Source organism: Cricetulus griseus, chromosome 4, assembly GCF_003668045.3.
Source record: "Cricetulus griseus strain 17A/GY chromosome 4, alternate assembly CriGri-PICRH-1.0, whole genome shotgun sequence".
In the NCBI taxonomy this organism is placed as follows: Eukaryota; Metazoa; Chordata; class Mammalia; order Rodentia; family Cricetidae; genus Cricetulus; species Cricetulus griseus.
The window spans coordinates 189,337,127-189,364,979 of record NC_048597.1 but is presented as its reverse complement, the minus strand read 5'-3'; the positions used below and the strand labels follow the sequence as shown (position 1 = coordinate 189,364,979).

General features: G+C 44.8%; 2 protein-coding genes across 2 annotated transcripts; both read right to left on the bottom strand.

Moving 5' to 3' along the window:
* Nucleotides 1-122: 122 nt before the first annotated feature.
* On the bottom strand, nucleotides 123-8,406 carry LOC113835189 (glutathione S-transferase A2-like). The gene is made up of 6 exons (XM_027411093.2): nucleotides 8,320-8,406; nucleotides 5,240-5,291; nucleotides 4,404-4,536; nucleotides 3,216-3,357; nucleotides 1,060-1,191; nucleotides 123-248 (listed from the first exon to the last, which is right to left on the bottom strand). Exons 1-6 carry the CDS (start codon nucleotides 8,404-8,406, stop codon nucleotides 123-125), a joined length of 672 nt encoding a protein of 223 aa, XP_027266894.1.
* A 9,653-nt stretch (nucleotides 8,407-18,059) lies between these two features.
* Nucleotides 18,060-26,409, bottom strand: LOC113835190 (glutathione S-transferase A2-like). Its single transcript, XM_035444492.1, has 6 exons — nucleotides 26,323-26,409; nucleotides 23,246-23,297; nucleotides 22,410-22,542; nucleotides 21,216-21,357; nucleotides 19,059-19,190; nucleotides 18,060-18,246 (listed from the first exon to the last, which is right to left on the bottom strand). Exons 1-6 carry the CDS (start codon nucleotides 26,407-26,409, stop codon nucleotides 18,121-18,123), a joined length of 672 nt encoding a protein of 223 aa, XP_035300383.1. The 3' UTR covers nucleotides 18,060-18,120.
* Nucleotides 26,410-27,853: the final 1,444 nt, after the last annotated feature.

Here is a 27,853-nt window from a genome sequence, read left to right as displayed (position 1 = left end):
ACACATGAGATTCAGATATCATTTGTTCATATTTATTATATAACAAGAGCCAGGAAGAACAACTGTGCTTTATTACTTAAAAATATAAGAAACTGCTATTTGTAGGTTCCATCAATGCTGCTTTATGACAACTTGAAAATCTTCTTTGCCTTTTCAAGTACTTTCTCATCAATGGGAGGCTTTCTTTGGCTGCCAGGCTGTAGGAACTTCTTCACATTGGGCAGGTTGCTGAGTCTGCTCTTCAGGGCCTGTAATCCAGAAAACAAAACCTGAGATTCAGAACTGCTCATGTGGACACTCCAAAAAAATCTGAACCCCTCCCAGAACACGACCACCTGCATCCTTGCAACATCTCCATTGTAGACAGGAGAAGAATGACAAAACCATGTGCTAGAAACCATAGGTCAGCATAACCTTCCTTAAAACCTCCTTTGACACCAACACCTTCTCCTCAGGACCCTAGGCACACCGTGTACATCTGGTTTTGTGGGGGTAGAGCACAGAGCTCTGTGTCTCTCAGGTGTGACAGGAGAGACTACCAAAGAAAACTGAAGACATGGGAACCTGAGTTGGAAATGGGGACAGAAAATATCAAAGTCTAACCAGGAGCAACTGACAGCCAGTTTTCACACTGGGGGATAAGGATGGGGACACTGGGGGTGGGAGACAGCATGGTGGGAGCTGTGGAGAGGGAAGCACAGTGCTGAGAAGTCAGAGCTGAGGAAGGGATTGAGCATGACAGAGACCTGCTCAGTCACTGAGTGTGCACAGACAGGACAGGAGATGGAAGATGAAGGCCAGAAGAAGCCCACAAAAACAAAGGGGTCCTGTGGCTTTCTTACTGCAAAAAAAATACATATATATTCTTCTTGGGGTACCAGCCCCCAACCTCCATATAGAAAAATATTATTTTCATGTCTGAAACCAGGGTCTAGTAGCTCAGTTTGGAGGGGCTGATGGTGGGACCTCAGCAGTCCACAGGCCACCAATTTATTCTCAGAGGCGTGTGTGTGTGTGTGTGTGTGTGTGTGTGTGTCTGCCTCTCTGACTTGATCTCACCTTCAGCAGGGGAAAAGGGGCCAGAAGGCTGGAGTCAATCTCTTCAACATAGAGGAGAAGTTCCAGCAGGTGAATGTCCACCCTGGTCAGCCTGTTGCCAACAAGGTAGTCTTGTCCGTGGCTCTTCAACACCTGCAAAATTAAAGGAGACAGATTGTGAACACACAGAGTTGGACTGGAGCCACTAACTTTCCCCAAGTCTCCCATGGGGAAACTCTGCCTCTGCCTGGCAGGTATACAGCTGCAGACATTTCTCTAGGCCAATGATGCAAAAGGGAGAGCAAGAAGTCAGGCAAGAAACCTCCTCTTTAAAGCTAAGGTGACCTTTCCCTGTCATCACCATGTTCCTATGGCCTTCACACCATCCACCCTTATGTACATTTTTCACACGTGAGAAGGGCTTGCATAACCCCTGGTACATCATGGTTCCTCCCCTTATCTTAAAATGGTGGAGCACTGGAACTTCAGGACATCCCTCTCCCTGTCCTGTCTGTCCAGGCTCTCATGGACACAGGCTCCACCTGCAGAGAGCTTCAGTCACCAGAGAACATCCTGTGTCTGCATTCTCCTTTGTCTGTTCTCCTCACTTCTCTGGAATCTGAACTACAATATAGTCGGCTGTGACTCCCACCCTTCTCTGTGTCATGACTGACGTCCTGAACTGCAAAGGGTGAACTGAGATGGAGTCTGTAAGGAACTTTGTGCTGACCACATTTGGATGCTGGACTCTAGTGATGTGAGCAGACAGAGATGAACGTGCACCATCAAACCAATACCATACGGTGCTAATCTTGCTATCTGAGTGGTGGCTGTGTATTTACTTAGCATTTACTTCAACATTTCTGGGTTTTGAAGATTGAATGATAACACTCTCTTAGTTACAGTCATGTGGCACTTACTTAAACATATGAAAATGTTTATGAAAAGCAGTATGAAAATCACAGATAACCAAAAGGAAAAGCACTTGTTACACCATGAGCTACAAGTAAAGAACAATTAAAAGGCTTTGTGGTCACCTTTTCACACTCTACATGTCTAGAGAGCAAAAACATAGGGACCACATTCAAAAACAAAAGAAAGCCAGGCATGGTGGCACACACATTTAATCCCAGCATGCAAGAGGCTGAGGCAGGTGGATCCCTGTGAGCTTGAGGTGGGGCCCCATAGAGAATTCCAGGAGAGTCAGAGCTACATAATGAAGAGGGCCTGTCTTAGAAAAGGAAGAAAATGATATCAGTACATAGTTCCTTGTGTGGGTGCAATTCATGAATTTCATACCAGAGATGATTTAAGCTGTGACCACTGGGCATTGTGTCCTATGAGATGGGACCTGGACTCCAGAGGGCCTTGTGAGGACCTGATGGCTCCTAATACCCCCCCCCCCGCTTCCATAGAGCAGAGGCAGCAGGGAGGGACTTTTCCCTGGGTGAATGAAGACTAAGGTGATGCTTTGTACATGGGGGTCAAAGTGAGGGCTCTCAGGACTGTGTAGGGTGCCTTTTCCTCCAGGATCATAGCTTTGTTCTTACCTTTACTTGACAGAAGTTCAAGTAGTTCTGGGGTGTTCTTGATCCACCTCCAAAGAGCAGCCCTGACTAAGAGGAGCTACGTCTACGCTGACACACCTTCATTTGCTGAGTGTGCATGGCTCTCCTCCCAAGCCTGGCATCTGTGAGCCCACTTCCTGCTGGTCAGTTTCCTTAATATCTCTTCATCAACCTCCTCCCCTCCCCCCTCCACCACTGTCCTTGTTCAGGATCTTCTGCTCCATCTTTGAAGTACTGTCATATTGTCCTGACAGTCTGTCACTCTCTGACCTCCCTGTGTGTGATATTTTCCCATCTGTCACTTTCTTCAGTTTGCTCTGGAATTGAAGCCCATTGTGTTCTGCAGGACCTAGGTCCTCCTCTGGTGTGGCTCAGGCTTCCACAGATCAAGTTCTGGCTGTGGCCATGAACCCTGTTGTATATGGACCACCTGACAGGCAGGACCATGCAGTGCTCCAACACAGGCCACTTTTATACAGTGCCCTGAGGGCCAGGGAGCTGCACAGGAGGCTCATGGAAGGTCAGTGAGGCAGTGAACTTCCTCTTGGGCCTCTGCCTTTCTCTTGTCCTTGAAACTCAGTGTCCCCAGACTTCAAAGAGCCTACTTACTTTTTCAAAGGCAGGCAAGTACCGGTTTTTGGTCCTGTCTTTTATCAAAGCAATCTTGGCTTCTTTTTGATCTGGGGGTGTTACAACCAGTTGTCCCATCATTTCACTGAGATCGGCAATACCCTCTGCATACATGTCAATCCTGAAAGACAAAATTATTTGAATGGTCAAGAGTTTTCGGGGATTCACTATTTTACGTTTTAAACTAAAAACCTGAGAACTTACACAGAATGGTGGTTGCCAAGTTGCTTGCCTCTAGTGGGTCACTATCTCTTATGGTTAACAGATATATTAACTTTCCTTCCAGGACATACTCTCAGTTCACATACACTTTTAGAATTTTTTTTACACACACATTGCCCAACCCAAGCACAAAGGAAATCACTGTCTTTTCTAGAGATGCAGTTGTGATAAACTTGGTAGCATTCCAGAAACTCTACAGCAGGTCTCTCTCTCTCTCTCTCTCTCTCTCTCTCTCTCTCTCTCTCTCTCTCTGTGTGTGTGTGTGTGTGTGTGTGTGTGTGTGTGTGTGTGTGTCTCCTGGCTGTGTTGAGACTCTCAGAGCCAACAAGTTGTCTCCCACGTAAGCTCTCATTCTGCTGCATGGCCCAGAGTCGTTCTTGGTCAGTGTTAGAGTTCTCCACTCATCTCTCACAAAGGGCATCTGTATAACCAGCTCATGCTGCTGCTGGATTATGGCCTTATGAACATTTGTCAAGACTTGCCTATTTCTTTATTCATTTGACCCACATGACATCACAGGATACATGTATTCCAGTGTTCTACACTGCATTTCATACACTGCTTTTGGGAAAGAGTTTCCTTGTTACAGTTTCACACACTGCCTTTGGGGGCCCCTGAAAAGGTAGTATTCTGTTTCAATGCCTCTGTAGCAGTCCCACAATGTCAACATCCTCCAGTGTTAGAAGAGTTTGATCCTGCTCCCCTCGAACCCCCAGTCGTGCACTGTGGCAGCTGCTGCAGGAGGACTGATTCACTTCCTTCTTATCCATCCTTCTTATCGCACTTTATCTTTGTTTTGCTTCCCTCAACACTGCATACATCTTGTGACTAAAATTATATGTTGTGCTTATCTTCACAAACCCCGCCACTCTCTTGCTCACTGATGGAAGGACACAAGTCCTTCCTTTGTTTCTCCTTGGAGTAATGACAGGAAATATACCGTACAGGGCTCTCTCCTTCACATCCTTGCCATCGAGGTCATATTTGGTGGCAATGTAGTTGAGAATGGCTCTGGTCTGTACCAACGTCATCCCGTCAATCTCCACCATGGGCACTTGCTCAAACATCAACTTCCCATCTTTGAAAGAAGAAAGGAGAAAGGTCTGTGAGGTGTCCAGGTCTCACTTCCCAGAACCAGAAAAGTTGTATTGAAATTTCTGATCAGGTAAAGGAAAGCTAATGATTGGCTGCCGGTCTCTTGAGTAAAATCCTAATTACTTTTCACATTTTGTCTCTCCCCACCTCTTTTGGCTTTAGAGATTCCCTCATTCATCTTTATCCTATCCAGTTGCATATTATATCTCTCACGCATGTTTTTATATTCAATTCATGTCCCTGGATACATTTGGAAGGGGAGGAGGGACAGCAGAGGGCCACCATGCAAACAGAGACAAGTAGGGAGTTTGAAAGTGTAGTCATGCTTATGGTGTCAAGGTGTTGTGTGACAATTTTTTATATAGTGAGGCACCATGAACTCCTCCAGCCTGTATTTGTGGTTGTTGGACATTGTGGGTGAAACACTGACCGAATAAATGAGTGTTAGTGAGCCTGACAAAGATAGCTCCCCCCTGATAGAGAAATTGTGAGAGAACATTCACAAGTCACTAAATTCTTGGAGAAATCTGCATCTTGCTTTTATCACTGTTTCCATATTCAGACAACTCAAGGAGCCCAAACTTACATCCTATCACTCTGCCATCCACCCCTGCCCACCAACATCATCTTCTGGTAAACCTCCTACTGGGCTCCTCATTGAGAACATAACGGATCCTTAGTGTTACCTTTTCTTAACTTTTCCAAATCTTCTGGGCATTCTATAAACTTCTCTTCAAACTGAAAACAGAAAATGTAAATGTATTCTTGTTAGCTCATTCTGTATCACTGTAGACTTTTGAACTTGAGTTGTCTCTGTCTGGCAGTACATATGAAGAAGTTAAAACTTGCAGTGGATACGATGGAGTCTGATCAAGGCCACTTGTGAATTTAGATTAGATCCATCAGCAAAAGGGTGTTGATCACAACAAAACTGCTCATTCTTGTAATGTTCCTCCTCCTTGACCTTGCTATGCCATGCTTAAGTTTCTAAGAAGGGAGTGAAGTCACTGGAGGATCAGAACTGGGAAATTGACTGTTGAGGAAAGCCTGTCAACTCTAATGAGAACAGAATAGAAGTTTCTGTGTTTCCATCATGACACCTGTCATGGTCCCTGTGACCAACTGGGTATCTTTTCTTCAGGATTTGGTTTTACTAATTTTTAGGGTGTGTGTGTGTGTGTGTGTGTGTGTGTGTGTGTGTGTGTGTGTGTGAGTGTGTGGTCTTGTACATTGAATACATCCATCTTGGAGGTCAGAGGTCATGGAGGCCAGAGGTCAGATATTCAGTTGGAGATGGAGTGATAGTGACAGACAGTTATCTGGAATATGTGAACCCACAGTTGGTTGTCTGCATGTGCAAAAAGAACTGTAAACAGCCAAGCCATTACTCTAGTCCCTCATCTAGGTTGCTTACATTGAGGGACTACTAAGGGTATTCAAATATTTATTTGTTTTATGTATGAGTGTTACATGTTTTTGTTTGAGGGTGCACATACCCAGTGACTATCCACTCCGGCCTCTTACACGGGGTCCTCAGATATGAACCCATGTGTCTTATTAATCTTTAGTTACCTAACCATCTTGCCAGTCCTCTACAGTACTAAACCACTCTTTTCCTTTCACAGTTTAAAGAAACTTCAACCTCGCTTGGTGAGACAGTTTGAGATAGTTCTGTACCCCCCGGCTTGGACTGGTAGGCACTGAAATGATAAGTCTCAACAACTTGCACAGAATTCAGAGAGATGGAGAAAGTGGTGACAGTCATCACGGAGGGTGGTTATACCGTGATGGGGTTGGTGGGTGTGAGGGTGATGATGTCAATGGCCAGCCTGTGGGCACGTTGAGTCTGAAAGGTTTGAGCCAGGATCTCTCACAGCCCCTGCCCACTGCCTTCTCAGTCACTCTGGGACACAGAAGAGGGAGGCTTCTGTGCAGACGCCTCACCTCCTCCCCGTGAGCTGAATCAGCAGTTCAGTGGCTTAGGACACATCTCTGAGACACAAAACTTGCACCTAGACACTTGACAACACTCATTCATTTGTATAGAGCAATCCTCCTGGGCCTGCACTAGAGTATCTTGGTTCTTATGCTCTCCTTCATTCAGGAAGGATCCAGCTGAAGCCCTGTGCCTTTAGGAATGGAGGAGTGATTCTATGGCTGAGGTAAACACTCTACCATGACACTGAGGAAGACGCCAAAGCAGCCTCCACAGGACACCACTTCATCCTTTAATCCTCCTATTATGCTCCTGTCAGAGGAGGGCTCAGGTAGCCTCTGGTGTGAACAGGGAAGTGTTTTTCCCAGTGATTCCTCTAGAGGGCAGCACTAAGGCCCGCCTGACCATCCATGGGCCTGTCATTATACAGTCTTTACAAACTGATTACTGAGTCTTGCTGTGCTGTGACAGGCAGTTTGTTACTATCTTCTGTGTCAGGCCTCTCATTTGTGGTGTATATTTTAACTCTACTTAGCTTTTCTGGTATAGTTTACCCCTTAATGTTTTTTTATATTACAGGAGTGTAGCAGAAGGCAACGCAAGTGCCCACGGAGACCAGAGGCATGGGGACCCTCTAAGGTAGAGGAAAGGCAGTTGCTGTAGCCTGGGGGAATCCTCTGCAAGAAGAGTATGGCATTTTCACTACTGAGCTATCACTTGAGTCTCCTGTCCCCTTTAAACCATTTCTATCATGGAACTTTCTGGTTCTGTGCTGTAAAACTACACACAAGATGTGAAGATCCTCCACCCATCCATCTCCAGCTCCATAACCACCAGCTGAGGTGCACCCTGTTCACCTCGGTGCCCATCTTCTCTGCGATGCTGACCTTAATGTCAGACAGACCTGAGGTGTCACATGTCCCCATCGCAAACACTTTACTGTGAATCTCCAAAAGTAAGTTATCTTTTTAAAGATCAGTGCCATACCTAAAATCACAATATCATAACATGATCTGCAATAGTCAATTAGAACCATTTAATAATCAACATTTGAGTGTCTATTTCTGTATGCCTCTGTATGTAACTTGATTCAATTCAAATACCTATTTAACCAAGTAAGCATGTGATTTTTTTTTCTCCTGAAAATATCTTTTAATGTAAATGTGTTCCTTGGTAGAGAGTATAGCAAAATTTTCATTTGCTCAAATCAGTCCTTCTTCTTCTTCCTTTTTGTTTTTTTTGTTTTTTTGTTTTTCGAGACAGGGTTTCTCTGTATAGCTTTAGAGCCTATCCTGGCACTTGCTCTGGAGACCAGGCTGGCCTCGAACTCACAGAGATCTGCCTGCCTCTCCTTCCCGAGTGCTGGGATTAAAGGCATACACCACCAATGCCCGGCCCCCAACTTCTTCTCAATACATGATGATTATCATTTTTCCTGGGGTTGGTGTTCGCATTTTTATTGGGAAGTTACAAGGAAGGGGGCCTCCTCTATCAACAGGAGTATTGGCAGGTTCTTCAGCCATTTCAGGCTTTGGCCCTGAGGTCATAGTGCTGGCTAGGCACATTGGGCATACTCCCATTGTCTCCCACAGGCACGGGGTAGTTGTAGCATGTGGCCTGGTTGATCAAGGTGGCATTCATGGTGTAGGGGCTGACTGTGGTCACAATTATAGTTGCAGTCATCTTGGTCTTGGCAGCACCAAGGGTGCCAAGATGACTACCATTTAAGGTAAAACTGTGTACAGATTCCCTGGTGTGGAGTCTCTCAGCTTAGAGATGTATTTTAAGCTGATCTTGGGTCCAGTTCCTGAAGAACAGTGCACAACCTACCTCCACGCCTGCTGCAGCCAGGAGCCACCTGATGCACTCCACTCTGCCCCGGCCATTGAAGTGGTGAAGCACAGGCTTCCCAGACATGGCAGCCACTGCGGTGTCACCAACTATGAATGAAAAAGCAGAGATCAGTCCCAGGGGAGATGCTTTGGGGTGTGTTTAGTAATGCAACACTAGAGAAGGGTAGTCTGCCTTCTTCATGGACGGCTTGCAGGGAGCCAGGAAGGTCTTATTGACTCATTTCTCCCCCATCAGTGACCACCAACCTGCAATTGCACAAACAGGACTCAGCTGGCCTTATGCCTTCACCTTGAGAACATAGACAGAGCAGCCCAGACTCTACAGTGAACGGCCTGGGAGCCTTTGAGCCTTGAAAGCAGAGCCATCATGGGAGGGATGAGACAACGTCCACCCCAGTCCTTCACTCCTGGGCTGCTCAGTTCAGAAGCTTTCAATGGCTTCGTGTCACCCTGTCTGTGACAAACCCTAGTTCTCCCCATAGGAGAAGGGCTCATCTCTTGGTTGCAGTTGTTTCCCCTGCTAAAGTGGATGCTGTTCTATGGCCCAGAAGGAGAGACACTGATGCATTAACTTCATATCACAGGAAGTAACTTCCTTTGGAGCGCACCGCATAACGGGCAGTTTGCTCATTTGAACTCCATCCTGTCACCACAATGTTTGTTGGTGATGAGCCGTCCCTGCTGCAAGTTTACAGGAGAGATAGATGTGCATGCAGGTAGATCATGAGGAAACCCTGAGCTTTCTTCTTGCACAGTGGCACCACAGGCTGGGTCCTTGCTGCTCAGTGGCTGTAAAGTCAACATCATGGGTCATGGGTAGTGTCTTTACCTTGGGATATGATAGGAAATGTCAGAGTCTTTAAAAAGTGTCATTGAGTGAGTGTTTGTGTGTGTGTGTGTGTGTGAGTGCACATGGCTGCAATGGCTGTGAAGGCTAGAAGAAGACACTAGATCCTCTATGCTGGTGGCCCTGCCTACTGGGCCAGTATCAACAGGCCTCAGTAGCATCATTGCCCTCGGGATGTCAGCCTCCCTGCTCTCAGGTTACAGCTGCTCCTCATGGGCACCTGAAAGCTCCCTAAAGCACTTTATGGGCCTCTTTGCTTTTCTATCTTTCTCTATTTGCTTTTCTTTATTTTCTCCATGAACTCTGGTTTGCACTGGACAGCTTCAGTACTGGGACTTCACAGGGACTCTGAGATGCTGAGGCTTCCAGAATCTTCCCTATTTGGCAGTCATTCCACAGCATTGCTGAGACTATTGCCTTGCAGCCTTCTCAGTGACATGTATCTTATAAATGACATCTATGCTGATGTGTGGCTCTCTTTAAACTCACAGTTTTAGAGCTGCACACACAGAGTCCACTAGCCTTCTCCATGTTCCCAATGAAGGTTTTGAACTTAGCAGAGGACTGGCCACCTAACTGCTTAGTGTCAGAGTTTGTATTCAATTCCTTCTTCCACAGAATGATTTCTTCCTGCCATGTCTTCTTACAGAATTTTAAGCTGTTTTCTGGCCTCCCGATCTTTCCCTCAAACACACATCTGTGGTCACTGAGGAAATGAGTAGACAGCCTTCTCTCTGGTATCTAATGGAAGGTTCAGTTCACAGTCCTCTGATCTCCCGGGCCTCAGTGGTTCTACACACTTTTGCCCTTTCAGGCTTACCATTTAATAACAGAGGTTGGGCTGGAGAGATGGCTCAGCCGTTAAAGGCTAGGCTTACAACCAAAAATAACAGAGGTTATCTTGGGTAATTAAATAATAACAGTAATAAAGTAACAAATCCTGAGCATGAAACCTGCTCCTCTCTTCTTTAAATAAAATTAGCAAAGCAATGGGAATCCACATGACAGAAACAAATTCAGGGGAAAGCCAAACTGGGAAAGTGCATTGGAAGGGTGGCCTGGGAGAGTCTGGGTGAATTTAAGTTCTCAAGTGAGAGGAATCTGAAAGTTCTCTGTGAGGTTGGCTATGAGAGCCTGTAGGTTTAAGATATCTTTATTCAGATAAACATCAGCCAAATACAAGCCAGAGCATGCCAGGGGCAGCAAGGCAGCCAGGCCAGAGAGAAGGAGCTTCCATGTGCCTGCAGCCCCTTAAGAACCCAAAGCAAGTCATCCAGACCTCACCTTGACCACACCCTGACAGGCGTGGTCAGGCCCAACGGTAGCCAGTTCTTAGGAGGGGTGGTTAAGGTGTCTCCCTACAGTTGGCATACACAATTGAAGAGAAGAATGCTTTTGATCTTCGGTGTGCCTGGGAGGACAATCCAGGTGTACTCCTCACTGTCCTAAATCCATGCATTCTGATTCCCCTGCAAATATGCTAAACCCCATCTTTGGTCAGTGACACTGAAAGAGGAGGCAGAAGGAGGGAACACACAGAGAAGCAGAAGGAGAAAAAGGAGGAGTAGGAGAAGAGGGAAGGAACAGAAGAAGGGAAGATTGCAGACCAGGTCACAGGAAGGAGGGACGAAGGGGAAGGAGGAATGGAGGAGGGGAGACAGAGGGAGGAAGGACAGAAAGAGAGAAGAAAAAGAGGAGGAGAAATAATTCATATGAACGAGAACGAAATGCAGATAACAACAATGGTAATGGCAGTGAATACAATCAAAGTATATTATGTAGATAAGAGGAAATTACATAATAAAGTCTGTGCTATGTACAATTAATTAGCACATGTTAAATTTCCCAGTAATAACCAACACACAAACATGTTACACAGGTCATAAAGTAAGAACTGACTGACCTAGTGAGAGTCCAGGCTTCTCTTCTCAGCTCCTCAACTCCAGTCCAGATGAGTGTGGAAGCCACTTTAATAAGGTGACGGTTCTTACCAACGGGGTGGGACCAACAAAGAACAGCCACTCCCGTGGACTCCCACAGAGTGCAAGAATCCAGAGTTTCATGATAGACTTGAAACGTGACAAATCAGGGAGGGGCTCACCAGCCACCACCCTTTCCTGGAGATCTAAAGTCCTTTAATGTATATCCATTGGTTAGCGCTTATGTGCCTCTAAGTGGCTTCTCACCCATACTCCTGTGAACAACCCTAATGAAACACATTGGTCCAGAAAGGAAGAAACAAAGGAGGGAAGACTGCACTAGAAGCATAAATGGTATCACAGAGTCAACCCACGGAACCCTCAACTGTAATAAGTAAATGTGACGTTAAACTACTGCATTTGGGGGATAGTTTGTTAAGTGGCCTTAAATTACAGAATTAACCATTGTCTCCGTTATAAGGCTAAATTGAAGTCCAGGTTACAATGTCCTCTACTTATTGTATTTGATGAAGCATGCTAATTTCTTGCAATTGCATTCTTTTTTTTTTTTTTCGTTTTTTCGAGACAGGGTTTTTCTGTGTAGCTTTGGAGCCTATCCTGGCACTCGCTCTGGAGACCTGGCTGGCCTCGAACTCTCAAAAATCTGCCTGCCTCTGCCTCCCGAGTGCTGGGATTAAAGGCATGCACCACCAACACCAGGCTTGCAATTGCATTTTTGTTGTAACCTTTGTCCTGTTTTAATCAGGAGCTCAAGGGCAGAAAGGAATTTCACAATTCACACTTAGCTTAATCTGGATGGATGGCCATGTCCCACCATGCTCTGGGTCTTTGTGCATCTGTGCATCCCTGCAATTTTGCTGTGGAAGAGTGGCCTTGTCACCCTTGGCAATGCCATTTCCCAGCTAGCGATAATTATTGCTATGTTGTGCCAACTGCAGACCCACAGCTCTTATCCACAAACAAGGACATCTGCCACTGATTTACTCACAGACCCACATGTTCACTTGTGATTTTGATATAATCACTGCCTCATGGTTCCTGGGTTATTAATCTTTACCTGATGATTTGGCTGTATTCAGAAATGCATGGCACTTGCCTGAATCTGCATACCCTACAATTGTCCAGGGCTGGCCTCTTTTTATCTTGGTATATACTGCTAATCTCTCTTCAGCTACAGAATGTCCCTCCTCAAGGTCCACTCCACTTTTCTAGAAACAGGTGACAAAGTGGCCGTGCTGTATTTCAGCATCATGCACATGCTCAGTGGCAGCACAGGATCTCAAGTCCATGCATCAGTCTCAGTGACAGGGTGAGTTGTGTCTGAACACAGCTCAGGAACGATTGTATCACTACAGTTAAGATTTGTTCCAAGATGTGGTCTGTTTTAGAGAAATTTGCATGAGCTGAAATGTATATTCTTTGGTGTGTGGGTGGAATATTTTGTAGATTTCTCTTAAATCCATTTGATACATGTCATTTATTTCTGATTTTTGTGTGTTTTTTTCTGTCAGGAAGATTTGTCTATTGGAGAAAATAGAGTTCTGAAACAACCTACTATTGATAGATTGTAGCCGCTCTGCATCTTTCATTGTAGAGGTACTCTTGTTGTGAAAATTTGTCCATCAGTGTTTGGGAATCACCACAACATGAGGACTGTATTAAAGGGTCACAGCATTTGGGAGGTTGAAAACCACCATTCTGTGATCTTGCTGAAGATCTTGTCCATGCCAGTGGCCTGGGATTCTTCTCTTTCACCCATGCCTATAATTAAGGGTTGGTATTTTCATGGTGTCACACATTTCCTGAATGTTTCTTTTACGTATTTTTAATTTCATACTCTTTGTGTGATCTCTGCCCTCTGTTTTATCTTTGTGACCTGGTATAACATCTTTTACTGTACTAAATAGTAGATCCATCCACTAAATAGAATGGGTCAATTAGAAGATACTATGCCAGGCCTCCACGATAAGGACCCATTCTATTTTTAAGACTTTCCCCTGAATTTTCTAGTTGGATCATTGTTTTTCAATTCTATCTTTAGTTCAACTTGAGTTCTTTTTAATATTTCTATCTCTTTATTGAATCCATTTTTCAAATTCCAGGTTGTCATCATTATGTCTATAAGCCTCATGTTTGTGTTTTCTTGGGCATCACCCAAACATTTATTTTCTTCTTTAATTTCATTGAGCTGTTTCTTTGACTCTTCTCTAAACACTCAGAAACCTTTGATGGAATTTGTGATTGCTCTTTTAGATCAGTGTCCTGGGGCTCACTCCCATTAACATTTTTAGGACTTGGGGAAGATACTGCCTTGACCTTTCATTGCTTGAATTGTTCTCCAGGAGAGATGGATATGTAGATTTCTTTTGTTGGTTCTGTGTCTGACGTGGACACAGAAGATTGGCATAAAGCACAGGATGTGTCGCAATGGTTGGGATCGGAAGTTGGAAGTGGTGTGTGAAGGATGGATTCAGGTGGTAGTAGGGGGTTGGCTGTGTGTTTGTGGGGCCTCTGCAACCACTACAACCAGCAGAGTAACAACCCCAGGAGGGACGAAGGTAGTTTGACCCTGAGTAGTTTATTCTAGGCATATTTAAGCACAGCATTATTTGGTGAAAAAATTCCTGGTGATCATTAATTCAATTCCATGGGCACAATAAAGCTTAAGACATGACTACACCAAAGCTCTTTGCATGATACATGTGACATCTTCCATAAAGATAGGTTCTGTAGATTGACAAGCTCATGATGAGGCTATGGTGGAGGACGTGGTGTGATCTTTGATACACAGATAGCTCAAAGGTCACTAGGCTGTTAACCACATTTGTTCCCAGCCTCCTGGGTGGGAACCAGGTTGTACATCCCTCTCTTTGAAGGGACAACCCCGCATGTTTAAAATTCCTGGTTCCCCTAGTGCTTATCTGTGAGGACAAGGACCTCTGTGCCTCCCACAGCTGGGGGAGGGGCTGATTTGTGTGCAAGCTGTGCATCCTGGCCTGAGCTGGAGGTGGATGACAGCATAGGTAGAGCTCACCAGAATATACCAGGGTAGTGGGTGTGGAGCCCAGGCTAGATCTGAGGAAGGGGAGGGTATGCAGAGGGTAGGATTAGGCAGACCCACCAGGCTAGCCCTCATGGAAGATATGCAGGACAGGACAGGGCCTGGAGGTTTGATGTGGAATGGAAAGGATGAAGTCAGGGGACTCCAGTGGGGGCAAGGACAGAGTCTTGTTTTGCATTTTTGAGACAGGACATGGCTATTCTGTAGCTCTGGCTGTCCTATAACTCACTATGTAGACCAGACTGGCCTTGAACTCACAGAGATCCATGTAGTTCTGCTTCCCAATTGCTGGGATTAATAAAGGCATGCGCCACCACACCTAGCTAAAGACAAATTTTTCAAAGGTATTTTCTGTTACTGTTATTTTGCTTGAAGTGTATTTCCTTCTCTTTTATTTTTAGTACTAAAATATTTTTAATTCTTATTTTATGTGTTGAGGTGTTTTGTCTACATGTATGAGCATGAATCATGGGTGTCCAGTGCCACAGAGGTCAGAAGAGGACCTAGGATCCTATGGAGCTGGGGTTACAGGTGGTTGTGAGATGTCAGGTAGATGCTGGGGACCTAATCTGGTCCTCTGCAAGAGCAACCAATGCTCTCCACTTCTGAGCCAGCTCTCCAGATTCTCTATCTCAATTTTAAATGTTTAATTTTGTTCTTTGTTATTTTTTCCTTCTTAAAAAAAAATAAAAATCATTTCACTAGTTACTCAATTGCTGCTCCCAAATTGCACTCTTGGTTTTTTTTTTTTTTTTTCATTTCTTCCTCTTGTAAATTAATTTTACTTTTAAACTTTTTGGCAAAGTCCCACCCTGCCCCACAAACCCAACCATCCATGGTGGCATCACCATCCCCAAGAGGCATAGACACTGCCTGCAACATAGAACCAAGAGGTGAGTGGCTGGTCTGCCAGTTGGACAACCCTGTCTATAGGCCCTAGCCCCCAAGATACATTCCATGCCCTTCTCCTACCCCATTCCAGCCCCACTAAGCAATCAGCAGGCTAGAGTCTTTTGGGGAGGATGTGCCACCCTCACCCATTGGACCCTGTAATTTGCAAGTCCCACCCCACCACACAAACCTAACTATCCACCACATCATCACTGGCCCCCAGAGGCACAAATACCACTTGCACCCATTGGACAAAGAGCAGCCCCCAGAGGCACAGACATTGCTTATTCCAGGTAGAGGAAAAGATGGGTAGACACCAGTGCAAGAATACATTCAGTAACATAAACAGCAAGATAGCACCACCAGACGGTTCACCAGATCTGAACATCCCAACACAGAAGAAGCAGAAGAAAACAACCTTTAAAAAAAAAAAGCTTTATGAAGATGATAGAGGCACTGAAAGAGGAAATGAAAATTTTCCTTAAAGAAATTGAGGAAAAGACAAAAAAAATTGGAAGAAATTAATAAGCCCCTTAAAGGAAGCCAAGAAAAAACAATCAAACAGATACAGGAAACAGTTCCAAGACTTGAAAATTGAAATAGAGGCAATTAAGAAAACACAAACTGAGGGAATTCTAGAAGCAGAAAATCTGGGTAAACAAACAGGAAATACAGATGATAACATAACCAACAGGATGCAAGAGATGGAAGAGAGAATCTCAGGAGTAAAAGATACCATAGAGGAAATAGATTCACCAATCAAAGTAAGCATTAAAGCCAACGAAGTCATAACTCAAAATGTCCAGGAAATATGGGACACCATGAAAAGACCAAACCTAAGAATAACAGGGATAGAAGAAGAGGAAGAATACCAGCTCAAAGGCACAAAAACATATTCAACAAAATAAGAGAAGAAACTTTCCCAACTTAAAGAAGGACATGCCTATGAGGATAAAAGAAACTTACAGAACACCAAATACACTGCACCAAAAAAACAAAACAAAACAAAACAAAAGCCCCTCACACATAATAATCAAAACGCTAAACATATAGAATAAAAAAGAATATTAAGAGCTGCATAGGAAAAAAAGCCAAGTAACACATAAAGGCAGAATAACACCTGACTTCTCAATGGAGATTGAAGGCCAGACGGTCCTGGACAGCTGTTATACAGACACCAAGAGACCACAGGTGCAGCCCAGACTACTGTACCCAGTAAAACTTTCAAATACCGTAGATAGAGAAAACAAGATATTCTATGACAAAATAAGATTTAAACAACACTTAGCCATAAATCCAACCCAACGGAGAGTACTAGAAGGAAAATTCCAACCCAAGGAAGTTAGCTAAACCCACAAAAACACAGGTAATAATCTCATGCCAACAAATCCCAAAAAAGGGAAACACACACAATTCCATCAGAAAATAACAGGAATTAACAAGCATTGGTTATTAATACAATATCAATGAACTCAATTCACCTTTTAAAAGACATAGGCTAACAGAATGCATATGAAAACAGGAGCTAGCCTGTTGCTGCATTCAAGAAACACCTCAACTTCACAGACAGATGTTACCGCAGAGTAAAAGGGTTGGGAAAAGAATTTCCAATCAACTGGACCTAAGAAACAAGCTAGTGTGGCTATCCTAATATCTAACAAAATAGACTTCAAGCTAAAATTAACCAAAAGAGATGGAGAAGCTCATTTCATATTCCTCACAGGAAAAAATCCATCAAGATGAAGTCTCAATTCTGAACATTTATGTCCTAAATACAAGAGCATGCACATTCGTACAAGAAGCATTACTAAAGCTTAAATAACACATTAAATCCCACATACTAATAGCAGGAGTCTTCAACACCCTACCCTCACCAATGGACAGGTCTGCCAGATAGAAAATTAACAAAGAAATAAGGGAACTAACAGATGTTATGACTCAAATGGGCTTAAAAGCCATCTATAGAACATTCTGCCCAAACACAAAAGAATATGCCTTCTTCTCAGAACTTCACGGAACATTCTTTAAAACTGACCACATAAGCCGGGCATTGATGGCACACACCTTTAGTCCCACCACTTGGGAGCAGAGGCAGGTGGATCTCTGTGAGTTGGAGACCAGCCTGGTCTACAAGAGCTTGTTCCAGAACAGCCTCCAAAGCCACAGAGAAACCCTGTCTCGAAAAAACAAACAAAAAAACAAACAAAAAACTGACCACATATTTGGTCACAAAGTAAATCTCAACACATACAAAAAAAAAAAAAAAATGGAATGTAACTCAGCTGTAAAAAAAAAAAGACATCATGACATTTGCAGGCAAATGGATAGAACTAGAAAAAAATCATCCTGAGTGAGGTAACCCAGACCCCAAAAGACAAACACAGTTATGTACTCACTCACAAATGGATACTAGATGTAAGGCAAAGAATAGCCACAGAGTCCCCTGACCTGATCTTGTGGGAGTTCACAGACTCTAGACAGACAGCTTGGGGCCTGCATGGGGCTGCCTAGGCTCTCTGCATGTGTGCAACAGTTGTGTACCTTTGTCTGTCTGAGGGGCCCCTGGCAGTGGGACGAGGATCTGTCTCTGTTTCACGATCGAGGTTTATCAACCACATTCCCTATGGTGGATGCTTTGCTCAACCTAGATGCAGTGGGAGGGGCTTAGTCTTGCCTCAACATATTGTGCCAGGCTTTGTTGACTCTGCATGACAGACCTTACCCTTTCTGAGAAGTAGATGAGGTTGATTGGGGGAGGGGGATGGGAGAGGGAAGAAAGGGAGAATTGTGGTTGGTATATAAAATCAATAAAAAATTTAAAAGAAAAAAGGAAAAAAAAACTTCTTGATGTTAATCACTTCTTTTCTTTTGTTAGTCTTCTTTTTATTTAGTTTTTCCTCATTTTGCAAAGCTTTGAACACTTGAGATTCAGATATCATTTGTTCATATTTATTATATCACAAGAGCCAGGAAGAACAACTGTGCTTTATTACTTAAAAATATAAGAAACTGCTATTTGTAGGTTCCATCAATGCTGCTTTACGACAACTTGAAAATCTTCTTTGCCTCTTCAAGTGCTTTCTCATCAATGGGAGGCTTTCTTTGGCTGCCAGGCTGTAGGAACTTCTTCACATTGGGCAGGTTGCTGAGTCTGCTCTTCAGGGCCTGTAATCCAGAAAACAAAACCTGAGATTCAGAACTGCTTATGTGGACACTCCAAAAAAATCTGAACCCCTCCCAGAACAGGACCACCTGCATCCTTGCAACATCTCCATTGTAGACAGGAGAAGAATGACAAAACCATGTGCTAGAAACCATAGGTCAGCATAACCTTCCTTAAAACCTCCTTTGACACCAACACCTTCTCCTCAGGACCCTGGGCACACCGTGTACATCTGGTTTTGTGGGGGTAGAGCACAGAGCTCTGTGTCTCTCAGGTGTGACAGGAGAGACTACCAAAGAAAACTGAAGACATGGGAACCTGAGTTGGAAATGGGGACAGAAAATATCAAAGTCTAACCAGGAGCAACTGACAGCCAGTTTTCACACTGGGGGATAAGGATGGGGACACTGGGGGTGGGAGACAGTGTGGTGGGAGCTGTGGAGAGGGAAGCACAGTGCTGAGAAGTCAGAGCTGAGGAAGGGATTGAGCATGACAGAGACCTGCTCAGTCACTGAGTGTGCACAGACAGGACAGGAGATGGAAGATGAAGGCCAGAAGAAGCCCACAAAAACAAAAGGAGTCCTGTGGCTTTCTTACCGCAAAAAAAATACATATATATTCTTCTTGGGGTACCAGCCCCCAACCTCCATATAGAAAAATATTATTTTCATGTCTGAAACCAGGGTCTAGTAGCTCAGTTTGGAGGGGCTGATGGTGGGACCTCAGCAGTCCACAGGCCACCAATTTATTCTCAGAGGCGTGTGTGTGTGTGTGTGTGTGTGTGTGTGTGTCTGCCTCTCTGACTTGATCTCACCTTCAGCAGGGGAAAAGGGGCCAGAAGGCTGGAGTCAATCTCTTCAACATAGAGGAGAAGTTCCAGCAGGTGAATGTCCACCCTGGTCAGCCGGTTGCCAACAAGGTAGTCTTGTCCGTGGCTCTTCAACACCTGCAAAATTAAAGGAGACAGATTGTGAACACACAGAGTTGGACTGGAGCCACTAACTTTCCCCAAGTCTCCCATGGGGAAACTCTGCCTCTGCCTGGCAGGTATACAGCTGCAGACATTTCTCTAGGCCAATGATGCAAAAGGGAGAGTGAGAAGTCAGGCAAGAAACCTCCTCTTTAAAGCTAAGGTGACCTTTCCCTGTCATCACCATGTTCCTATGGCCTTCACACCATCCACCCTTATGTACATTTTTCACACGTGAGAAGGGCTTGCATAACCCCTGGTACATCATGGTTCCTCCACTTATCTTAAAATGGTGGAGCACTGGAACTTCAGGACATCCCTCTCCCTGTCCTGTCTGTCCAGGCTCTCATGGACACAGGCTCCACCTGCAGAGAGCTTCAGTCACCAGAGAACATCCTGTGTCTGCATTCTCCTTTGTCTGTTCTCCTCACTTCTCTGGAATCTGAACTACAATATAGTCGGCTGTGACTCCCACCCTACTCTGTGTCATGACTGACGTCCTGAACTGCAAAGGGTGAACTGAGATGGAGTCTGTAAGGAACTTTGTGCTGACCACATTTGGATGCTGGATTCTAGTGATGTGAGCAGACAGAGATGAACGTGCACCATCAAACCAATACCATACGGTGCTAATCTTGCTATCTGAGTGGTGGCTGTGTATTTACTTAGCATTTACTTCAACATTTCTGGGTTTTGAAGATTGAATGATAACACTCTCTTAGTTACAGTCATATGGCACTTACTTAAACATATGAAAATGTTTATGAAAAGCAGTATGAAAATCACAGATAACCAAAAGGAAAAGCACTTGTTACACCATGAGCTACAAGTAAAGAACAATTAAAAGGCTTTGTGGTCACCTTTTCACACTCTACATGTCTACAGAGCAAAAACATAGGGACCACATTCAAAAACAAAAGAAAGCCAGGCATGGTGGCACACACATTTAATCCCAGCATGCAAGAGGCTGAGGCAGGTGGATCCCTGTGAGCTTGAGGCCGGGCCCCATAGAGAATTCCAGGAGAGTCAGAGCTACATAATGAAGAGGGCCTGTCTTAGAAAAGGAAGAAAATGATATCAGTACATAGTTCCTTGTGTGGGTGCAATTCATGAATTTCATACCAGAGATGATTTAAGCTGTGACCACTGGGCATTGTGTCCTATGAGATGGGACCTGGACTCCAGAGGGCCTTGTGAGGACCTGATGGCTCCTAATACCCCCCCCCCCGCTTCCATAGAGCAGAGGCAGCAGGGAGGGACTTTTCCCTGGGTGAATGAAGACTAAGGTGATGCTTTGTACATGGGGGTCAAAGTGAGGGCTCTCAGGACTGTGTAGGTTGCCTTTTCCTCCAGGATCATAGCTTTGTTCTTACCTTTACTTGACGGAAGTTCAAGTAGTTCTGGGGTGTTCTTGATCTACCTCCAAAAAGCAGCCCTGACTAAGAGGAGCTACGTCTACACTGACACACCTTCATTTGCTGAGTGTGCATGGCTCTCCTCCCAAGCCTGGCATCTGTGAGGCCACTTCCTGCTGGTCAGTTTCCTTAATATCTCTTCATCAACCTCCTCCCCTCCCCCCTCCACCACTGTCCTTGTTCAGGATCTTCTGCTCCATCTTTGAAGTACTGTCATATTGTCCTGACAGTCTGTCACTCTCTGACCTCCCTGTGTGTGATATTTTCCCATCTGTCACTTTCTTCAGTTTGCTCTGGAATTGAAGCCCATTGTGTTCTGCAGGACCTAGGTCCTTCTCTGGTGTGGCTCAGGCTTCCACAGATCAAGTTCTGGCTGTGGCCATGGACCCTGTTGTATATGGACCACCTGACAGGCAGGACCATGCAGTGCTCCAACACAGGCCACTTTTATACAGTGCCCTGAGGGCCAGGGAGCTGCACAGGAGGCTCATGGAAGGTCAGTGAGGCAGCGAACTTCCTCTTGGGTTCTCTGCCTTTTTCTTGTCCTTGAAACTCAGTGTCCCCAGACTTCAAAGAGCCTACTTACTTTTTCAAAGGCAGGCAAGTACCGGTTTTTGGTCCTGTCTTTTATCAAAGCAATCTTGGCTTCTTTTTGATCTGGGGGTGTGACAACCAGTTGTCCCATCATTTCACTGAGATCGGCAATACCCTCTGCATACATGTCAATCCTGAAAGACAAAATTATTTGAATGGTCAAGAGTTTTCGGGGATTCACTATTTTACGTTTTAAACTAAAAACCTGAGAACTTACACAGAATGGTGGTTGCCAAGTTGCTTGCCTCTAGTGGGTCACTATCTCTTATGGTTAACAGATATATTAACTTTCCTTCCAGGACATACTCTCAGTTCACATACACTTTTAGATTTTTTTTTTTTACACACACATTGCCCAACCCAAGCACAAAGGAAATCACTGTCTTTTCTAGAGATGCAGTTGTGATAAACTTGGTAGCATTCCAGAAACTCTACAGCAGGTTCTCTCTCTCTCTCTCTCTCTCTCTCTCTCTCTCTCTCTCTCTCTCTCTCTCTCTCTCTCTCTGTGTGTGTGTGTGTGTGTGTGTGTGTGTGTGTGTGTGTGTGTGTCTCCTGGCTGTGTTGAGACCTCAGAGCCAACAAGTTGTCTCCCACGTAAGCTCTCATTCTGCTGCATGGCCCAGAGTCGTTCTTGGTCAGTGTTAGAGTTCTCCACTCATCTCTCACAAAGGGCATCTGTATAACCAGCTCATGCTGCTGCTGGATTATGGCCTTGTGAACATTTGTCAAGACTTGCCTATTTCTTTATTCATTTGACCCACATGACATCACAGGATACATGTATTCCAGTGTTCTACACTGCATTTCATACACTGCTTTTGGGAAAGAGTTTCCTTGTTACAGTTTCACACACTGCCGTTGGGGGCCCCTGAAAAGGCAGTATTCTGTTTCAATGCTTCTGTAGCAGTCCCACAATGTCAACATCCTCCAGTGTTAGAAGAGTTTGATCCTGCTCCCCTCGAACCCCCAGTCGTGCACTGTGGCAGCTGCTGCAGGAGGACTGATTCACTTCCTTCTTATCGCACTTTATCTTTGTTTTGCTTCCCTCAACACTGCATACATCTTGTGACTAAAATTATATGTTGTGCTTATCTTCACAAACCCCGCCACTCTCTTGCTCACTGATGGAAGGACACAAGTCCTTCCTTTGTTTCTCCTTGGAGTAATGACAGGAAATATACCGTACAGGGCTCTCTCCTTCACGTCCTTGCCATCGAGGTCATATTTGGTGGCAATGTAGTTGAGAATGGCTCTGGTCTGTACCAACGTCATCCCGTCAATCTCCACCATGGGCACTTGCTCAAACATCAACTTCCCATCTTTGAAAGAAGAAAGGAGAAAGGTCTGTGAGGTGTCCAGGTCTCACTTCCCAGAACCAGAAAAGTTGTATTGAAATTTCTGATCAGGTAAAGGAAAGCTAATGATTGGCTGCCGGTCTCTTGAGTAAAATCCTAATTACTTTTCACATTTTGTCTCTCCCCACCTCTTTTGGCTTTAGAGATTCCCTCATTCATCTTTATCCTATCCAGTTGCATATTATATCTCTCACGCATGTTTTTATATTCAATTCATGTCCCTGGATACATTTGGAAGGGGAGGAGGGACAGCAGAGGGCCACCATGCAAACAGAGACAAGTAGGGAGTTTGAAAGTGTAGTCATGCTTATGGTGTCAAGGTGTTGTGTGACAATTTTTTATATAGTGAGGCACCATGAACTCCTCCAGCCTGTATTTGTGGTTGTTGGACATTGTGGGTGAAACACTGACCGAATAAATGAGTGTTAGTGAGCCTGACAAAGATAGCTCCCCCCTGATAGAGAAATTGTGAGAGAACATTCACAAGTCACTAAATTCTTGGAGAAATCTACATCTTGCTTTTATCACTGTTTCCATATTCAGACAACTCAAGGAGCCCAAACTTACATCCTATCACTCTGCCATCCACCCCTGCCCACCAACATCATCTTCTGGTAAACCTCCTACTGGGCTCCTCATTGAGAACTTAACGGATCCTTAGTGTTACCTTTTCTTAACTTTTCCAAATCTTCTGGGCGTTCTATAAACTTCTCTTCAAACTGAAAACAGAAAATGTAAATGTATTCTTGTTAGCTCATTCTGTATCACTGTAGACTTTTGAACTGGAGTTGTCTCTGTCTGGCAGTACATATGAAGAAGTTAAAACTTGCAGTGGATACGATGGAGTCTGATCAAGGCCACTTGTGAATTTAGATTAGATCCATCAGCAAAAGGGTGTTGATCACAACAAAACTGCTCATTCTTGTAATGTTCCTCCTCCTTGACCTCGCTATGCCATGCTTAAGTTTCTAAGAAGGGAGTGAAGTCACTGGAGGATCAGAATTGGGAAATTGACTGTTGAGGAAAGCCTGTCAACTCTAATGAGAACAGAATAGAAGTTTCTGTGTTTCCATCATGACACCTGTCATGGTCCCTGTGACCAACTGGGTATCTTTTCTTCAGGATTTGGTTTTACTAATTTTTAGGGTGTGTGTGTGTGTGTGTGTGTGTGTGTGTGTGTGTGTGTGTGTGTGTGTGTGGTCTTGTACATTGAATACATCCATCATGGAGGTCAGAGGTCATGGAGGACAGAGGTCAGATATTCAGTTGGAGATGGAGTGATAGTGCAGACAGTTATTAACTGGAATATGTGAAACCACAGTTGGTTGTCTGCATGTGCAAAAAGAACTGTAAACAGCCAAGCCATTACTCTAGTCCCTCATCTAGGTTGCTTACATTGAGGGACTACTAAGGGTATTCTAATATTTATTTGTTTTATGTATGAGTGTTACATGTTTTTGTTTGAGGGTGCACATACCCAGTTACTATCCACTCCGGCCTCTTACACGGGGTCCTCAGATATGAACCCATGTGTCTTATTAATCTTTAGTTACCTAACCATCTTGCCAGTCCTCTACAGTACTAAACCACTCTTTTCCTTTCACAGTTTAAGGAAACTTCAACCTTGCTTGGTGAGACAGTTTGAGATAGTTCTGTACCCCATGGCTTGGACTGGTAGGCACTGAAATGATAAGTCTCAACCACTTGCACAGAATTCAGAGAGATGGAGAAAGTGGTGACAGTCATCACGGAGGGTGGTTAACGTCACTGGGTTGGTGGGTGTGAGGGTGATGATGTCAATGGCCAGCCTGTGGGCACGTTGAGTCTGAAAGGTTTGAGCCAGGGTCTCTCACAGCCCCTGCCCACTGCCTTCTCAGTCACTCTGGGACACAGAAGAGGGAGGCTTCTGTGCAGACACCTCACCTCCTCCCCGTGAGCTGAATCAGCAGTTCAGTGGCTTAGAACACATCTCTGAGACACTAAACTTGCACCTAGACACTTGACAACAATCATTCATTTGTATAGAGCAATCTTCCTGGGCCTGCACTAGAGTATCTTGGTTCTTATGCTCTCCTTCATTCAGGAAGGATCCAGCTGAAGCCCTGTGCCTTTAGGAATGGAGGAGTGATTCTATGGCTGAGGTAAACACTCTACCATGACACTGAGGAAGAAGCCAAAGCAGCCTCCACAGGACACCACTTCATCCTTTAATCCTCCTATTATGCTCCTGTCTGAGGAGGGCTCAGGTAGCCTTTGGTGTGAACAGGGAAGTGTTTTTCCCAGTGACTCCTCTAGAGGGCAGCACTAAGGCCCGCCTGACCATTCATGGGTCTGTCATTATACAGTCTTTACAAACTGATTACTGAGTCTTGCTGTGTTGCGACAGGAGATTTGTTACTATCTTCTGTGTCAGGCCTCTCATTTGTGGTGTATATTTTAACTCTATTTAGCTTTCCTGGTATAGTTTACCCCTTAATGTTTTTTATATTACAGGAGTGTAGCAGAAGGCAACGCAAGTGCCCACGGAGACCAGAGGCATGGGGACCCTCTAAGCTAGAGTAACAGGCAGTTGCTGTAGCCTGGGGGAATCCTCTGCAAGAACATTATGGCATTTTCACTACTGAGCTATCACTTGAGTCTCCTGTCCCCTTTAAATCATTTCTATCATGGAACTTTCTGGTTCTGTGCTGTAAAACTACACACAAGACGTGAAGATCCTCCATCCATCCATCTCCAGCTCCATTAACCACCAGCTGAGGTGCACCCTGTTCACCTCGGTGCCCATCTTCTCTGCGATGCTGACCTTAATGTCAGACAGACCTGAGGTGTCACATGTCCCCATCGCAAACACTTTACTGTGAATCTCCAAAAGTAAGTTATCTTTTTAAAGATCAGTGCCATACCTAAAATCACAATATCATAACATGATCTGCAATAGTCAATTAGAACCATTTAATAATCAACATTTGAGTGTCTATTTCTGTATGCCTCTGTATGTAACTTGATTCAATTCAAATACCTATTTAACCAAGTAAGCATGTGATTTTTTTTCTCCTGAAAATATCTTTTAATGTAAATATGTTCCTTGGTAGAGAGTATAGCAAAATTTTCATTTGCTCAAATCAGTCCTTCTTCTTCTTCCTTTTTTTTGTTTGTTTTTTTGTTTTTCGAGACAGGGTTTCTCTGTATAGCTTTAGAGCCTATCCTGGCACTTGCTCTGGAGACCAGGCTGGCCTCGAACTCACAGAGATCTGCCTGCCTCTCCTTCCCGAGTGCTGGGATTAAAGGCATGTACCACCAATGCCCGGCCCCCAACTTCTTCTCAATACATGATGATTATCATTTTTCGTGGGGTTGGTGTTCACATTTTTATTGGGAAGTTACAAAGAAGGGGGCCTCCTCTATCAACAGGAGTATTGGCAGGTTCTTCAGCCATTTCAGGCTTTGGCCCTGAGGGTCATAGTGCTGGCTAGGCACATTGGGCATACTCCCATTATCTCCCACAGGCACGGGGTAGTTGTAGCATGTGGCCTGGTTGATCAAGGTGGCATTCATGGTGTAGGGGCTGACTGTGGGCATAATTATAGTTACAGTCATCTTGGTCTTGGCAGCACCAAGGGTGCCAAGATGACTACCATTTAAGGTAAAACTGTGTACAGATTTCCTGGTGTGGAGTCTCTCAGCTTAGAGATGTATTTTAAACCGATCTTGGGTCCAGTTCCTGAAGAACAGTGCACAACCTACCTCCACGCCTGCTGCAGCCAGGAGCCACCTGATGCACTCCATTCTGCCCCGGGCATTGAAGTAGTGAAGCACAGGCTTCCCAGACATGGCAGCCACTGCGGTGTCACCAACTATGAATGAAAAAGCAGAGATCAGTCCCAGGGGAGATGCTTTGGGGTGTGTTTAGTAATGCAACACTAGAGAAGGGTAGTCTGCCTTCTTCATGGACGGCTTGCAGGGAGCCAGGAAGGTCTTATTGACTCATTTCTCCCCCATCAGTGACCACCAACCTGCAATTGCACCAAAGAGGACTCAGCTGGCCTTATGCCTTCACCTTGAGAACATAGACAGAGCAGCCCAGACTCTACAGTGAACGGCCTGGGAGCCTTTGAGCCTTGAAAGCAGAGCCATCATGGGAGGGATGAGACAACGTCCACCCCAGTCCTTCACTCCTGGGCTGCTCAGTTCAGAAGCTTTCAATGGCTTCGTGTCACCCTGTCTGTGACAAACCCTAGTTCTCCCCATAGGAGAAGGGCTCATCTCTTGGTTGCAGTTGTTTCCCCTGCTAAAGTGGATGCTGTTCTATGGCCCAGAAGGAGAGACACTGATGCATTAACTTCATATCACAGGAAGTAACTTCCTTTGGAGCGCACCGCATAACGGGCAGTTTGCTCATTTGAACTTCATCCTATCACCACAATGTTTGTTGGTGATGAGCCGTCCCTGCTGCAAGTTTACAGGAGAGATAGATGTGCATGCAGGTACATGATGAGGAAACCCTGAGCTTTCTTCTTGCACAGTGGCACCACAGGCTGGGTCCTTGCTGCTCAGTGGCTGTAAAGTCAACATCATGGGTCATGGGTAGTGTCTTTACCTTGGGATATGATAGGAAATGTCAGAGTCTTTAAAAAGTGTCATTGAGTGAGTGTTTGTGTGTGTGTGTGTGTGTGTGTGTGAGTGCACATGGCTGCAATGGCTGTGAAGGCTAGAAGAAGACACTAGATCCTCTATGCTGGTGGCCCTGCCTACTGGGCCAGTATCAACAGGCCTCAGTAGCATCATTGCCCTCGGGATGTCAGCCTCCCTGCTCTCAGGTTACAGCTGCTCCTCATGGGCACCTGAAAGCTCCCTACAGCACTTTATGGGCCTCTTTGCTTTTCTATCTTTCTCTATTTGCTTTTCTTTATTTTCTCCATGAACTCTGGTTTGCACTGGACAGCTTCAGTACTGGGACTTCACAGGGACTCTGAGATGCTGAGGCTTCCAGAATCTTCCCTATTTGGCAGTCATTCCACAGCATTGCTGAGACTATTGCCTTGCAGCCTTCTCAGTGACATGTATCTTATAAATGACATCTATGCTGATGTGTGGCTCTCTTTAAACTCACAGTTTTAGAGCTGCACACACAGAGTCCACTAGCCTTCTCCATGTTCCCAATGAAGGTTTTGAACTTAGCAGAGGACTGGCCACCTAACTGCTTAGTGTCAGAGTTTGTATTCAATTCCTTCTTCCACAGAATGATTTCTTCCTGCCATGTCTTCTTACAGAATTT

Coding starts and splice junctions, on each gene's coding strand:
- LOC113835190 (XM_035444492.1), bottom strand. CDS start 26,409: ATGTCTGGGAAGCCTGTGCTTCACTACTTCAATGCCCGGGGCAGAATG. Junction 21,358..22,409: donor GACGTGAAGGAGAGAGCCCT/GTACGGTATATT, acceptor TTTGTCTTTCAG/GATTGACATGTATGCAGAGG. Junction 18,247..19,058: donor CCCCTTTTCCCCTGCTGAAG/GTGAGATCAAGT, acceptor TCTGGATTACAG/GCCCTGAAGAGCAGACTCAG.
- LOC113835189 (XM_027411093.2), bottom strand. CDS start 8,406: ATGTCTGGGAAGCCTGTGCTTCACCACTTCAATGGCCGGGGCAGAGTG. Junction 5,292..8,319: donor TGGCTGCAGCAGGCGTGGAG/GTAGGTTGTGCA, acceptor TTCTGTTTTCAG/TTTGAAGAGAAGTTTATAGA. Junction 249..1,059: donor CCCCTTTTCCCCTGCTGAAG/GTGAGATCAAGT, acceptor TCTGGATTACAG/GCCCTGAAGAGCAGACTCAG.